The sequence below is a fragment of the Carassius carassius genome, chromosome 9 (assembly GCF_963082965.1).
Source record: "Carassius carassius chromosome 9, fCarCar2.1, whole genome shotgun sequence".
NCBI classification, from domain to species: Eukaryota; Metazoa; Chordata; class Actinopteri; order Cypriniformes; family Cyprinidae; genus Carassius; species Carassius carassius.
In genome coordinates, this window is record NC_081763.1 from 23,601,515 (window position 1) to 23,617,570 (window position 16,056).

Consider the following 16,056-nt stretch of genomic DNA (forward strand, 5'->3'; position numbering starts at 1 on the left):
GAAATGTGTCTCTAAAAACCATTTCAATAAATCAAGAAAGAAAGCACAATCCCCTTGTGTCTTGATATTTATTTGAATACACTTGTGACTGACTAGCATGTGATCAGCAGAAGTGAAACTCTTCTCTGATTTGCTCCGGTTTCCTAGAATTGGCTTACGTGGTCAGGAAGCTGGAATGTCTGTGGAGGAGCCCGCTGACTGCTCTCATGCCCTGAGGAAGTGAGGCGTTGGTGTCTCGGTGCCAGCGGGGGCTGTCGCCTCCGGCTGAAGGGGCCAGAACAAACTGAGCTACATTTGGTAACTTGAGCAAGTTAATAAGTTCATGGGCTCGTGTGATGATCTCCTCAGTGTCCTCCTCACTGTAGCACGCCATTACAGGAGCACTACGGGCAAACGTCCGCATCTTAGACAGGCAAAGCGACACTCTGAGAGAAACAGAAGGAAATGGAAAGAGAGAGATATAAAACTATTAGTTGATACAGGATTTGAATTCTACTCTATGTTATGGCTGATGATCATTTATTAGAGAGAGAGAGAGAGAGAGAGAGAGGGGAAAAAATATGCCTTGATTTTATTTTCTTACAATATCTGGCTAATACAGACTTGATCACAAATATGGAAAAGTCCAAAAGTTACATGAGAAAATCATGAAATCTTGCATGAGCACAGGGCTGGACAATAATTTAATATCAATATGTATGGCGATATATATTTTTTCAATAACGGTGATATGATTTTTTTATTATTTATATTCATTTAAATTATAGAAATTACTACTTTCATTTAGCAAGGATGCTTTAAATTGATCTAAAGTTATGATAAAGAGATTTATAATGTTACAAAAGATTTCCATTTCCGATAAATGCTGTTCTTCTGAACTTTCTGTTCATCAAAGAAACCTGATAAATTCCACTCGGCTGTTTTCAACATAATAATAATTGTTTTTTGAGCAGCGAATCAGAATATTAGAATGATCTCTGAAGGATCATGTGACTGGAGTAATGATGCTAAAGCTCAGCTTTGAAATCACAGGAATAAATTCTATTTTCAAATGGAAAACTGTTATTTTAAAGAGTTTTTTTTTGGGGGGGGGGGTGAACTACTCCTTTAATTAGTTGTTTATTAATATGTAGATAGAAAATTGTTTTTAATGAAATGATACTCTAAAGAAGGAACTAAAACTGTAAATGTCTTAATAAGTAAATGTCTTAAGTCATTGAGTGAGCCACTGAATAATTGTTTAAACTATTCATTCAAAACGTGGATTCATTCAGAAATTGAGCTTTGCTTTGAAAAGCACAATAATTCTGCTGTGGTTTCACGTCTGCAAAACTGAGCAAAAACAAATAATATTGTGCTTTATGAACTGTTGTATAAAATTACATTTACCCTCATGCTATTCAGGACAAAAACAATACTCGTGTGATATCGCTCATCAAATGATATAAAAATGAGACAAAGTTTCATACAGTGACATTTTTGGGGCCAATATCTTGAATTATAGGGGCACATAACTGCATTTATGGACTACATAGATGTTTCCCTGGCTGGGGACGTTAAAATATTTTAATTGTGTTATTATATATATATATATATGCATATAAGTTTTACTGCTCAAGACAAATAATGGACTCATGAACAACTATTACAGATTCAAGGGGATGCAAACCTTTGAACTGGTTCATTTGTGTAATTTCAGTTATTATTTTCCTTGGATTATATGTAAACATTTGTGATGTGAAACAGAATATTCAAGCCAGTACTAAAAAAAAAACAACATGTCATTTTTATGATCCTCTTATTTTGACAAAAGTTTTAACATTAAAGGGGTATGTACACAATATATGATATCATTTGTTGTGAACAAACTATAGTGTTGGAGCAGGCTGGTTTACCTGGGAATCAGATCCTGACTGCGTGTGGCCAGTTTGGCCAGGGTGGTCATGAGCACGGTGATGAGGCGCGGGGAGAAGCTCGGAGGACTGGCTGACTGTCGCACCTGTGTAATCTCAAACAGCACCGCCTCCAAACTCTCAAAAAAAGAGGTGATCAGTTCTACCGTGCAGCGAGGATCGTAGGACACGGAGAGATACTCGCCAATGACCCACACCTACATATAAACGTTAAATACAGTCACCTCAAGTACAGCATGATGACGCTAACAGCCACAGTTCACTTCTGATGCTCACCACATGTGTGTAGAAGTCTTCTTTACTGTATATGTTGACAGGGGAGCTTGCGAATTCCAGGATCTCTCTGGACTGATCCACAATCAGTGGTGGGCGGAGTCTGCACAGCGCCTGCAGATGGGTGCTGAACACCCTACAATCAATCATTAACACACGCAGAATTAAAAGAGATTAGAATATTCTGAAATGTACAACTAATTCAAGGAATTACTGAATAATCACCCCATTAGTATCCCCAGAGTATCTCTCCATTAATTAAAATAAGAATTCAATTCAAAAGAATAACTCTGGTAACAACATGCCACTTTACTGAGGTTTTGCCAATAAAGAGTGCCTCACTTTTGGACCTCAACATTAAATGTCTTGATGTTGTAGAGCAGACTATTTCTCTCCAGCAGCACTAGCAACATCTGGTTCATCATTTTCTCATCAGCTTTCTATAAAACACAATAAAATATAATAAAAAAAACACAAACAGATGGCACAACTGAGACCTCCACATATTGCTTGTACAAAATGATACTGAAGGCAAAAGCGAGTCATTTTTTCATAACGGTGTGGGCTATTAAATGGCCTGACCTTTCATTTGTGACTCTCACCTGAGTGACTGTGTTGAAGTACACATGCAGAAGCACAGGAACGACCTGAGCGCACCGAACAACACGTGGACTCTCTGCCATGTCATCCAGTATCTCATGAAGCATTTTTAACCTACGAGGCAATCACACTCCGATTTTTAGAGTAAGCAGGCATTTAACACACACATTTCATTTTGAATAGTGGCAAGCCATTTTTGTGCTGTAGGAGTGGTTATTAATTATAAGGTTGCAGGTCCGTGAGTATAACCATTAGAGCAGTTGTCACCAACCTTTTCAAGCCTAAGATCACATCCAAAGTACAAATGTAAACCAAGATCTACCACTTGCAAAAAAATTATGAAAAAACAAGGCCACAAAGTAAGTTCTACTTTGACATTCTTTGTTGCATGTTAGCACTAGCACTAGCAAAATATTTAACTATACAAATAGTATATAACTATACAAACTGTCAACTTTAATTCAACATTTTCAACAGTAATATAACATTAAGTATTTCCACAGGCTTATTACTCATATATAAACACAATAATCAGTCAATTACAGGCTTAAGCCAATAATGTACGGTTTCACTTTCCCTTTTTTAAACATATTTCAAACATTTCAAAATGGAAATACTCAGGTTAGTGCAACTAGCATACACAATGTTATGAGAACAGTCATCCTTCAATTCTTCAAAAATATTTTCACAAATTACAGACCTACATTCATTACCTCAATAATCAATCAATTACAGGCCTAAAACAATCATGTACAGCACTGATTCTCTTTCCCTTTTTCAACAACATAAAACACAAAACACTTAACAATATAGCCAACAGATTTCAAACTAGCAATACTCCCTCACTCTGAATGACATCATTGTAACAGCGCGCGCGCTCCGCATCCGAAGATGCACGACTTTGAGCCGAATCTGCCCGAGCAGACGGATATTAGTACAACTCTGGTACAACTCATCACACCGGCACCCAGTTTGCCCATCTAAATCAGTTGTACGGTCTGGCTTTCAGTCTAAAACAGTTGCATCAAGTATAAATGCCTCATCTTTTTGGCGAGGTGTGCGCAAAGTCAGCGGAGGCTCGCGCTGCAGTGCCAGGTGAAAGTATAAAGAAAGCGGTTGTTTAACAGACATTATATGTAAACTATAGGCTATTTGATTGGACAGATATACCCCTCTCCCTCCCCTAGCAGAGATGTATAAAGTACTAGAGATCCAGACTTGAGTAAGAGTACAAGTGCTCTATCAAAAAAATGACTTGAGTAGAAGTTGAAGTGCTCTTTAAGCACCACACTTAAGTAGAAGTACTAAAGTATTCAACATTTTTTGTACTTAAGTATTGCAAGTAGTCTATTTGAAAATGTACTACTCAAGTACTGAAAGTAAAAGTACAAGTATTACAGGGTTTCCCATACATTCATTAATTTGTGGCGGCCCGCCACAAACAACGCTGACCGCCACGGATTGATTCAGATTTTGAAACTATTTAATATGGGTACGATTGTATTTTATTGTAGAGCTGCACCCTGCTTGCTCCCTCCCTCTCAAAAACTGACAACGGAGGCACACACGACTAGCCCCTCCTCTTCGAACACGATCTGAATCAAAACATGAGCATGTGTTAGTTAGAGGACGGATTGTTGCCGGTGCTTAATGCTTATTCCCCCAGCGAAGATTCCAGAATCAATCCGGAGTTGAATGGTTAGTTATGAACACTGTTGCTCAACATAACTCTGAGAAGTTAGTCTATGTTAAGCGCTGTCGCGTTTCCATTACAGATTCGCGCAAAACTTTTGTGTTTTTTTTTTCTAAATATTGATAAACAACTATTGCGAAATGACGGCGTTTCCATTAACCGTTGTTATGCGACTAAAACGTCATTTTTTTCCTCTCGCGATCAGTCATTCCAAAAATCATGGCAACGGACGTTGGTAGGTAGATTTATATATATCACAGCCACCAGACTAGACATTATATTGTTATTATCTCCAGGTTCAGGTTGGTGTGTGTTGGTTTTTGTCCACCTCAATCTCCAGGTTTGTGTGTGTGTGTGTGTGTGTGTGTGTGTGTGTGTGTCAGAGTCTGTGTGTGTCCACCTCCAGGTCCAGTTTGGTGTGTGTGTGAGCCTGTGTGTGTCTGAGTGTGTGTGTGAGTCTTTTTGAATGTTTGAGTGTGTGAGCCTGTGTTTGAGTGTGTCAGTAAGTTTGTGAGTTTGAGTGTGTGTGAGTGTGTGTGTGTGTGTGTGTGTGTGTGTGTGCATCTCCAGGTCCAGGTTTGTGTGTATGTGTGTGTGAGCAAAATTTGCAACAAGAAGTCTGTGGAGCAGACATAGCATAGAAAGTGTAGCAATGGCATAGCAATGTAGCAATAGCAATGTCTTAAAAGGGATAGTTCACCCAAAAATGAAAATTCTATCATCGTTTATTCACCCTAAAGTTGTTACAAACCTGTATGAGTTTCTTTGTTCTGCTGAACACAAAGGAAGATATTTGGAAGAATGTTTGTAACCAAACAGATGTCAGTCCCTATTGACTACCATAGTATATATTTTTTCCTACTATGGAAGTCAATGGGGACCTAGATCTGTTTGATTCTTTCATTCTTCCAAATATCTTCCTTTGTGTTCAACAGAACAAAGAAACTCTGGAACAACTTTGGAACAACTTGAGGGTGAGTAAACGATGATAGAATTTTCATTTTTGGGTGAACTATCCCTTTAAGGTATCTGACACTAAGTGTTGGCAATGGAAATGTGTACTTGTCACTAAAAATATATGATATATATGATGAAACACTGTATTGTGTTATGTAGTTATTAAAGAAAGTACTCAAAAGTTTGAACATATTGTTTTTACTATTTCAAATGATTAACCTAAAGGACATTCCAAATTCCTTTGACTGTAACTTTTTGTAAACAAAAAACAGATTAAAGGGTTAGTTCGCCCAATTTGCAAAATTATGTCATTAATAACTTACCCTCATGTTGTTTCAAACCCGTAAGACCTCCGTTTATTTTTGGAACACAGTTTAAGATATTTTAGATTTAGTCCGAGAGCTCTCAGTCCCTCCATTGAAGCTGTGTGTACGGTCTACTGTGCATGTCCAGAAAGGTAAGAAAAACATCATCAAAGTAGTCCATGTGACATCAGAGGGTCAGTTAGAATTTTTTGAAGCATTGAAAATACATTTTGGTCCAAAAACGAATCATTCGATGTAACCGGATCTTTTTGAACCAGTTCACCAAATCGACCTGAATCGTTTTAAACGGTTCGCGTCTCCAATACGCATTGATCCACAAATGAATTAAGCCGCTAACTTTTTATTGTGGCTGACACTCCCTCTGAGTTAAAACAAACCAATATCCCGGAGTAATTCATTTACTCAAACAGTACACTGACTGAACTGATGTGAAGATAGAACTGAAGATGAACACCGAGCCGAGCCAGATAACGAACAACAGACTGACTCGTTCACGAGTCAGGAACACTGATCTATATATATAACTTATATTATAGATCAGTGGTCAAGAACCGTTTCTGTCAGACGTGTCCGATTCGAGAACCGATGAGCTGATGATACTGCGCATGTGTGATTCAGCGTGAAAGCAAACCGACACACAGAGCGCATGAACCGAACTGACTCTTTTGGTGATTGATTCTGAACTGATTCTGTGCTAATGTTATGAGCCCAGGTAAACCGAAGGCTTGCAGTCAACGCAAATGACGCCATTACGTCGAGCGCAAAAGAACCGGTGAACTGTTTCTTCAACTGGTTTATTGAATCGAACTGTCAGAAAGAACTACTGGTGATTCGAAAACCGATGCAACCGGTTCTTGACTCGTGAACGAGTCATTATCTGGCTCGGCTCGGTGTTCATCTCTCTCTTCACAGCAGTTCAGTCAGCACGCGCAGTTTTCTCAATCGCTTGATTCGCTCAGTGATGTGCCAACAAACCTGCCATCTACAGTTCTGGCAGTGGTAATGTGGGTTTGTAATGGAATGATTCGTAACATTTTTATAATTGTAACGAGTAACGATGCAGCACATAAAAAAAATATCGGAGTAAAAGTATTAAACTCATCGAAAATATGTACTGAAGTAAAAGTGGAAGTAGGAGAAAAAAATAATACTCTAATAAAGTACAGATACCGCCTTTTAGTACTTAAGTACAGTAGTGAAGTAGTTCTACTTCGTTACTATACATCTCTGTCCCCTAGACACCATTTACTACACACAATAGGCTCACACGTGGTGCATTTTAAATTAATAAATAATAGTTAATAAAAATATAGTTTTTTTCCCCTCTGATTTAAAAAACTCTTTGCGATCGACTTAAAATGCTTCCAAGATCGACTTGTCGACCGCTATCGACGGGTTGGTGACTCCAGCATTAGAGCATATTTTAATATGCACTACCGTTTAAAGGTTTTGGTCAGAATTTTCTCAGCAATGACATATTAAATTGATCAAAAGTGACAGTAAAGACATGTATGAAATGTTTATTGGGAAGCAAATCAGCATACTAGAATGATTTCTGAAGCATCATGTGACACTGAAGACTGGAGTAATGATGCTGAAAATTCAGCTTTACATTACATAAATAAACTTTTTATACAATAAAAACATAAAACCGTTATTTAAAATGGTATAATTTCACTAAATCACTTTTTTACTGCATATTTGATCAAATAAATTCAGCCTTGATGAACATAAAAGATTTTATTTGAAATTTGACTGACTCGAAACTTATAATTGTTATTATGTACATGTGATTGTAATTATACCTCCTTAAATTCTGCATCCTGCTACCCAGTTTTAAATTTAGGAATTGAATTGCTGAATTCTTCCTAGATTAAATTCTATAAATGAGTTGCCAGGCATTACCTGTCTATTGTGTCTCCAGTCCCGGCCTCAGGTCTGAGGATGTAGAGGAAGAGGCCCCTGTAGAGCGGCTGGCGAAAGGCATCCAGACAAGCGGCCACCTTCGCCCCCTGCTGGTCCCACGTGGTACGGTCTGAAGCATGATAGCACGCTGATCTGCAACAGCATTGCATTGCTAATTCACATCACAATCAACTCTAGTTTAAGCGCTGATCTGCAGTCTGTAAAGTCACATACCTCTGCTGGAGGTCCAGGGCTGCTGCCAAGCAGGGCAGATCAAGGATAGTGTGCAGTAACTCCATGGCTGTCTCTGGAGCGATCAGTGATGGGAGCAGCTCCACAAACTCTGCAATCAATCCTGAACTGTTCCACGCCAAGAACTGGTGGGAAAATTGAACATTTAAAAATCACTTCTTCAGAAAAAAAACAGTTCTCCAGAAAATGAAAATTTAGTTGAAAACTTTACCCCCAAGGTAGTGCTGCACAATTAATCGAATTTCTAATCGCATAATTGATTACAATTATGGATGACACTTTGGATTTGAATTTTGAAGGCAGCATAGATGTATCCTTTGCTGCCTTTGATATCCCACAATCCTCTGTGCGTTCCATTCTGTGTGTAAATTTATATTTCTGACTAACTTTTTGCATTTTTGATGTTCTAGCGAGAAATCATTATGATAGTAATTAAATATTAATATTACAGTTATCACAAAAACTCATTCTGTTTTTTTGTAGATCATTAAACTGTTACGCTGCCTCAGAATTCTGTTCGAAATCAGTTTCATGAGTTTGTGCAAAAACGCCGTCTGCAAAGTCATTGACGTGACGTGACATTCAGCCAAGTATGGTGACCCATACTCAGAATTCGTGCTCTGCATTTAACCCATCCAAAGTGCACACACCCGGATCAGTGGGCAGCCATTTATGCTGTGGTGCTCAGGGAGCAGTTGGGGGTTCAGTGCCTTGCTCAAGGACACCGAAGTCATGGTATTGCCAGCCCGAGCCTCGAACCCACAACCCTAGGGTTAGGAGGCAAACTCTCTAACCACTAAGCCACAACTTCCCTCATTGCCTCATACGGCAACAAGTCAGCTGCCTAAGTTTTCGGATGCAGCCAGCATTTCTACACAGTGTTCATTGCTCCATACTCCCTGAGCAGGGTGAAATCTGTTGTAGTTTACTTTACTTCGGAACATTCATTCACAGATTTGAGGTCCTCAACGTCTTCACACACAGAATATCCTGTGATGTCCACTTCGCAGATAATAAGAGAGACGTACAAAATGTGCAGAACAGTGGGGCGCAAGGACTGGAATTGAGAACTGCTGTATAAACATCATTCAATGTAAATTTTGATAATCGTAATAAACAGTCGCAATTACAATTTCAAGGGAATAATTGACAATTATGATTTTTTTGTCATAATCGTGCAGCCCTACTTCCAAGGCAGATGAAGATGAGTTTGTTTCTTCATCGGAACAGATTTGGAGAATGGATCCTCTGCAGTGAAATGGCTGCTGTCAGAATGAGAGTCCAAACATCTGATAAAATCATCATAATAATCCACAAGTAATCTATATGACTCCATTCCTTTAATTAATGTCTTGTGAAGTGAAAAGCTGAGTGTTTGTTTTAAAGTTAACAAATGATTGGTTTGCTTCTTATAAAGACACAGCCTTTCACTTCACAAGACATTACATGGACTGGAGTCATGTGGATTACTGTGATGTGATGTTTTCATCAGCTGGATAAAAACTCTTGACGGCACCCATTCACTGCAGAGGATCCATTAGTGAGCAAGTGACGTAATGCTAAATTTGATAATGAAACAAATTCATTTACATCTTGGATGGAGGATGAGTACATTTTTAGAAAAATTTCTTTAAATATATAAGTCCACCAGTCCACCTTCAGGAGGTTTGGGAAGCTCTGTCTGTAGTTGGCCACTCTGTCCTGCAGCACGCTAGCATTGAGAAGACAGAACTGGACAAACTCAAAGGCGAGCATGGGCTCGTTGAACTGCTCGGCGGGACAGTGGCTGAAGAGTTGGCAGAACACAGCCTCCGAGTCCACTGCGGCTGTCTCGCCTGATATTACAGCATATAGACACAGATGTATTCATAACGTCACACTATCAGAGCCATACACTACTGAATGGCCGCGTCACTCACTGTGGTTGAGGTAGAACTGAGCGATAGGCAGCAGGGCTCGAGCATAAGTAAGGTCTCCATGCAGTCTGCCGTACAAGGCTTTGATGCAGGGGAAGGCACGGTACACGTAGGACGGGTCCTCACCACAGATGATGTCCATTATTGACACTGACTCAACAATACACTGTACAACAGATAAACAGTCAGCATCCATATGCCATTTAATCATGACATGATTCATCAGTAACACAGTGTAATCCCATTTTATTTGAAATGATTCGAACATTGTTTTAAAGTTCTAATAATTTTTTGTCAGTAAAACCATTTTTACTATATTTTTGAATAAATAATGAATAAATGCAGCCTTGGTGTGCATAAGAGACTTCTTTCAAAGATTTTACTGAGACCAAACTTCTGAATGGTAAAGTATGTGGCACTTACTGCTTTCTGTAGCTCTGTATCTGTCTTCTTTAGTGCTTCTACGTTGTAAAAAAAAAAAATTAATAAAAAAAACAAAAAAGAGACATAAATCTATATATTCTCTAGCAGAGTGTATAAAGACTCTAATAGTTGATCTTTGCTCTACTCACTCCGGTCACTCTGTTCAATGAGACGCTGGCAGTACTCAAAAGCCTTCTCTCTGAGTCTCTCTTTAGGAGGAAGAAGTCTGCTGGAAGAGGATGTGGCCGACACCATGGACATCACTGAACTGTCCACCTCCGAGCGATCATCTGCACCAACAGCACAGCACATTACAGTACACTACAAAACCCAGAGCGTCTCCAGGAGGATCTAAACAAGCAAGCTCTCTGGCAGCACCCAATGCCAATGCAGGGCTGAACATATGACAGGATGCACAGGCTATGTTTGGAATTAATATTGTACAATTAGCACTACAATAGAACTATTTTTGTAAGTAGTTTATATAGTGTGCACATTATGCACATTTTCTGAATATCCACATGACTTACTACATATGCCAAAATGTGAAGTATACAAACAAGAGCACACAGAGTGAAACGCTTTATCATGCAAAACAAAGATATATTCTTACTCAAAATTAAATAATAAATAAAATATGGAATACTTTTCTATTATAATAGTATGTGCTTATCAGCAGTATGTCCAAATTCATAGTATTCATAAAACAGTAACACAGCTGACTTACTACCACGAGGTTCTGAAGTGCTCATCCAATGAACACTTTAATATCCCATGAAGTCATGGGAGAGGAGCTGTGGATGGCAGTATAGCAGCACAACTGTGAGTCACATGACAATTACAACATGACCAATGTAGTGCATCCTGTTTTCATTCATATTACCCAGAACATACTTTTGTTTAAATGTTATGACTTCATTAACTGGATGTCACACAAAAGTAAAGATGATAAGGTCATGTGAGAGCAATGCAGCATTAAATCCTATTCGCTTTATACTGTGTGTCTTGCACTATTTTATAAAAATAGGAAGCTGTATGAAGTTTATAATCCACATTAGAGAATAAGTAGTAGGGCTATGCTAGTGATTCATTCCAAAAATAGCCATAGAATCAAAATCAATTTGATACAGACAGCAGTTAATTATGAATCATGGATCAACGTCATTCAGTAATAGAGAGTTTCTGATTGGGTAGGAAAGAGAAGCACACTGGTCGTAGATTGATCATATCAGGCTTTAACGCTTGCATCTTACCTTGGTGCTGTGAATGAATGCCCTGTGATTTTTTTTTTTAGATTTTTTTAGCAAAGATGAAAATCCCATGTTACATGTCTTAACTAAGTGAAGTGTATATCTTACACGGGACAGTTTAAATACAGTGCTGATACCGTTACATTCATTTTCTGGTCATTTAAATAAAGCAAATAAAATATAAATCATTTAAGTAAAAAGGAAATATTTAATATAACAATGACAAAAAAATTATAATATGAAAATAAAAGCTAATCCAAAATATGAATCAGTAATATAACAATATATAAGTACTATTAAAATAACACTGATCATAAAGCAAACCAAGTGCCACAGCGTCTGTTTGGACTACCTGAATCTGTGTTCGTAGTCCCGTCCGTGTCATAAGTGAGAAGCCAACTCTTGATCATAGAGAAAGTGTACATATTCATCCACTGGTCCTCAGTGTAGCTCTGACCCACACACAGCACAGTGAAGAAGTTACCCATGACCACCCCGTCCACCTCCGTCAGCGGAGCAGGCTGATGAAGAGATGTTGACAAGTGATGGTCAGTTCACGGAGATCACTCAACAGTGTCTTTATAAACTTGCACTTGAGCTAATCGGTTGATGGTGAAGGTACTGACGAATGAAGAAAAGCAATATGCCCCACCTGACGTGCTCTCGGTCCACTGAAAAATCCCCCAGAAGACATGGAGGCTCCCTGGTGCATACTGGCATAACGCAACCAGTCCACCAACTTACGACTGACCAGATTCACCTGATCTGGGTTTAAATGAGCACATAATCCATTTTAACGTCTTTGCATTTTCCAGATTACAGTATTTCAATCATGCCTATCAGTGTACAAGAAGCAAACTATAGAGTGGGTGCATTTTGAAAATCTTATTGGAACAAACAGATTGGAACAGATTTGGAATCACATTATATTACTTGCTCACCAGCGAATCCTCTACTGTGACAAAACATCACAATAATCCACACAACTCCAGTCCATCAATTAGAACCTTGTGCAGCAAAAAGCTGCATGTTTATAATAAACCTTTATACAAAATATTACTTTCTTCAGTGAATAAGTCATCTAGTCTGAATCAGGAGAGAAATATGCACAGATAAAGCACAATTTAAATGTAAAAACAGCCCTAGACAGTTCTAAACAAATATCTTGGTGGATTTTGATGTGAGATGACAACAGCAGATGGACTTTTTCCACCGCATCGGAAGCATCGGTGTTCATTATGGACTCTTGGATTTTTGGCCAGAAGCAATGATTTAAAGTTAAAACATCTCAATGAGGCATTTGTTTCTTACAAACACACAGCTTTTCACTTCACAAAATGTTACCTGATGGACTGGAGTCTTGTGTAACACTGAGATGTTTTTTATCCGTTGTTTCTGCTTTTCATTACTTCTGACATTTGGACCCCACTGTAAATCCCAGAGACACTTCCAATATACTATTGCGTTTCACAAATGTGATCAACTTTACCATCTGTGAGAATCTCTGGATAGACAGTAATCATCTTCGAGAGAATGGGAAGCGTATGTCTGGATATCTGCCCATCAGACAGCCGAGACTCGAGACTTTTCAGCAAATGGTGGCAAAGGGGCATCACATCTTCTTTATTTCCAGCCTGAGGACATTTAGGCGATTAGTTCAGTGTTCATGAAGAGAACTCGAGCCGATCATGAACAGCATGTAACTCACCTGAGCAAGAACAACACTGGCCACGTGGCTGAAGGTCCTGCTGTCGGGACTGAGATCAGAGCACAGGCTGTTTACGCTGGGAGTAAAGCTGTCCCGGATGATGGAGGAGGACAGAACCTGAAGCTGCTCTGGACATGATGAAGACCGAAGAACCGTCTGCAGCTTCATCACCAGATCTGACGGGAGCCTGATGGTGATGGAGGTGTTCAATTACACACTTAAAATGCTCCTAAATACACCTTTCAGCACTCTTCTGAATGGTCAGACGAAAGGTGTCATGCCTATGCGCTGTTCATATATATTTCACATGAACATGACTCACTCTCTCGCATATTTAGTGGCAGAAACGATCAGATTGAGTCTCTGGAGGGAGTCCACTGTGTCTCCACTAACGTCTTTAGTGTGGAGCAGCTTAAATATGCGCCCGCAGAACCTCTGCAGCTCTTCCTCCTTTATTTCTCTGAAATAAATATTTATAACAAACGTATTAACTGATTTGTCACGGAGAAGAACTTGTCTAACTCATAGGCTACAACTGACCAGTCATGTGACGAATACTGCTTTTGACAGTAAACATTTTACGTAAAGAAACAGTTTTACCTTGCCTGCTTTATTAAACTCTCCGTCGCGGCAGCATACATTCTGAAAATAATGCAATTACATGTCAGAACATGTAACAAGGATCAAAACATTTGCTCCGTCAGCTATGATGTCCTGACTACAAATCACATGACAACAATTGGTTCCGCTTTTCCGCGTTAGTCGGCCACAAAACAGTGTAACAAACAGGAAGGTAGAATTTGCATGTATTTATACTGTTGTTGAATATCATATTTAATAATAGGACTATTCTATGTGTATAAAACCATATACGTAGAATATTCGTATCTGTCGGTAGATTTATGCTTTATATACGGTTCCCCTTTTGCCAGTCGACGGGGATCATTTTTAACTTGCAATTTATTGAAGCTCTTCAAGCAACAGCCATATGAAAATAGTTTATAGTAAAAATGTAGCGAGTTGAATGCTAGTTATTCCGAAATAATAATAAAAAAAAAAAATTCTAGTTTTATATTTACCTAAATTCTCTACAACAAAATATAATACAATTAACATATAACAAACAAACAAAGTTACTGAAGGACTGACTAACTACAATAAAAACAACAATCCTATAACATTGCAGTGTTAATGCACAGTGCTTTCTTAACTGTAAAACATTTTAAGAAGTAGTTTTGTCAAACTAATTAAATAAAAAGTCCTTGTTCAAAATTAATTAATAAAGCCAGCCCCCTGATCATTTACAATAGCTTTCATTAATTTCGTAAAATCCTTGTCCTTCATTTTAAATATTTGAACAAGATTTATAACACTTAGACTAGCAACGAGGCAATTTATTTGTTAACACTTAACAACAAAGTCCATTAGTTAATTACTTTGTTTACACAAATTAAGAAGGATCAACACTTATACAGCATTTATTAATCTTGGTTAATGTTAATTTAAACATTTATTAATGCATTATTAAAATAAGAAGTTGTGTTTGTTAACGGTTTATGTACTGTGAATTAAAAAACAATGAATGACTGTATTTTCATTAACTAACATTAACAAAGATTAATAAATGCTGTACTAAATGAACTGTTGATGTTAGTTAATACATTAACATTAACTAATGGAACCTTCTTGTAAAGTGTTACCATTTATTTTTATATAGATTACAATGATGCTGTAAAAATCAAAGCTGTTATTAGCCAATAGCAAGGTATAAATTCATACCTACTCTTCTTATAATAAGAGATCCTCATTACATATGCAAGCAGGCTGCAGTTGAAACTTTGTAGTTCAAACTTTTTAATAGTTTGCTGTTAACATTCCAGCATATTCAGGAGTTTTGCTCAGGCAAAGACAGGACAGAGTTGCACAGTTTTGATGCACAGGTTTATAAAGAGTGTTAATGCAATACAACGTGGAGGCAAATTGTGAAAAATTGAGCAAGGTACCCTGAATACAATAAAGACAGTAAGATTTAAATCTTTGAAAATAAATTACATGAATGATAAAAGAAAACAAAATGATGGTGAAGGCGCAGACATTCAAGGCAATGCTTAAACCTTCATCCATGTGGAATCAAAACAGAAAATGCCATCATCACTGATTCATTTAAAAGATTAGCCAGTGAAGTATGTTTATTTGTTCCAGATACACCATTGCATAAAATGCATAGACAGAAGAAAAGTCCTCATACACTTTGTGTAGTTGAATACACATTAAAACAACAACAGACAAACCTAGAGACATTCACAGATGCATGGCATGATCTCACTGATTTGTGGGGTGTTTTGTGTCCAATGCAAACAGATTATATCTTTTAACTAGTCAAAAGAGGAAAAAAAACCCCTACATCAGTTTAAATTAGAAATGTTTAGTGTATAAACACTTGCATATGCTAATATGCACAACACAAGAAGCACAAAAAGAAAAAAAATCTCTGAATCTTTGTGATAAAAATACTCCATGGTTATATATGCGTACAGACATTGTGAGATTGTGAAAAATACAATTATGAAAAAAAAACATTTAGGCAGTGACAGCTAATTCTGTATGATAAGTGTGTTAACAATGACAATGTTTGTTTCACCATTCTACTGGTTACTCCATTATGATCTAAAAGGAGAGAGAGAGAAAAAAAAGTGTACATATGGATTGGTTTCATTTGTCAGGCAAATCAAAATTTTGTTCTTGATTTTGAAATAAAAATATACTTCAAATGGAATAGTGTTTCTCTCATTTATTGAAGCTCATGTGAATACATGAATCAAAGGGCCATATTTAAGATC

The 16,056-nt window shown here is 37.8% G+C and overlaps 1 protein-coding gene across 1 annotated transcript; it reads right to left on the reverse strand.

Moving 5' to 3' along the window:
• Positions 1-142: 142 nt before the first annotated feature.
• On the reverse strand, positions 143-13,988 carry LOC132149365 (AP-5 complex subunit zeta-1-like). The gene is made up of 17 exons (XM_059558541.1): positions 13,817-13,988; positions 13,539-13,676; positions 13,217-13,403; positions 12,998-13,142; positions 12,161-12,273; positions 11,861-12,029; positions 10,408-10,548; positions 10,259-10,296; positions 9,839-10,001; positions 9,576-9,754; positions 7,902-8,044; positions 7,668-7,820; positions 2,789-2,900; positions 2,529-2,626; positions 2,190-2,322; positions 1,896-2,110; positions 143-425 (listed from the first exon to the last, which is right to left on the reverse strand). Exons 1-17 carry the CDS (start codon positions 13,855-13,857, stop codon positions 155-157), a joined length of 2,439 nt encoding a protein of 812 aa, XP_059414524.1. The 5' UTR covers positions 13,858-13,988; the 3' UTR covers positions 143-154.
• Positions 13,989-16,056: the final 2,068 nt, after the last annotated feature.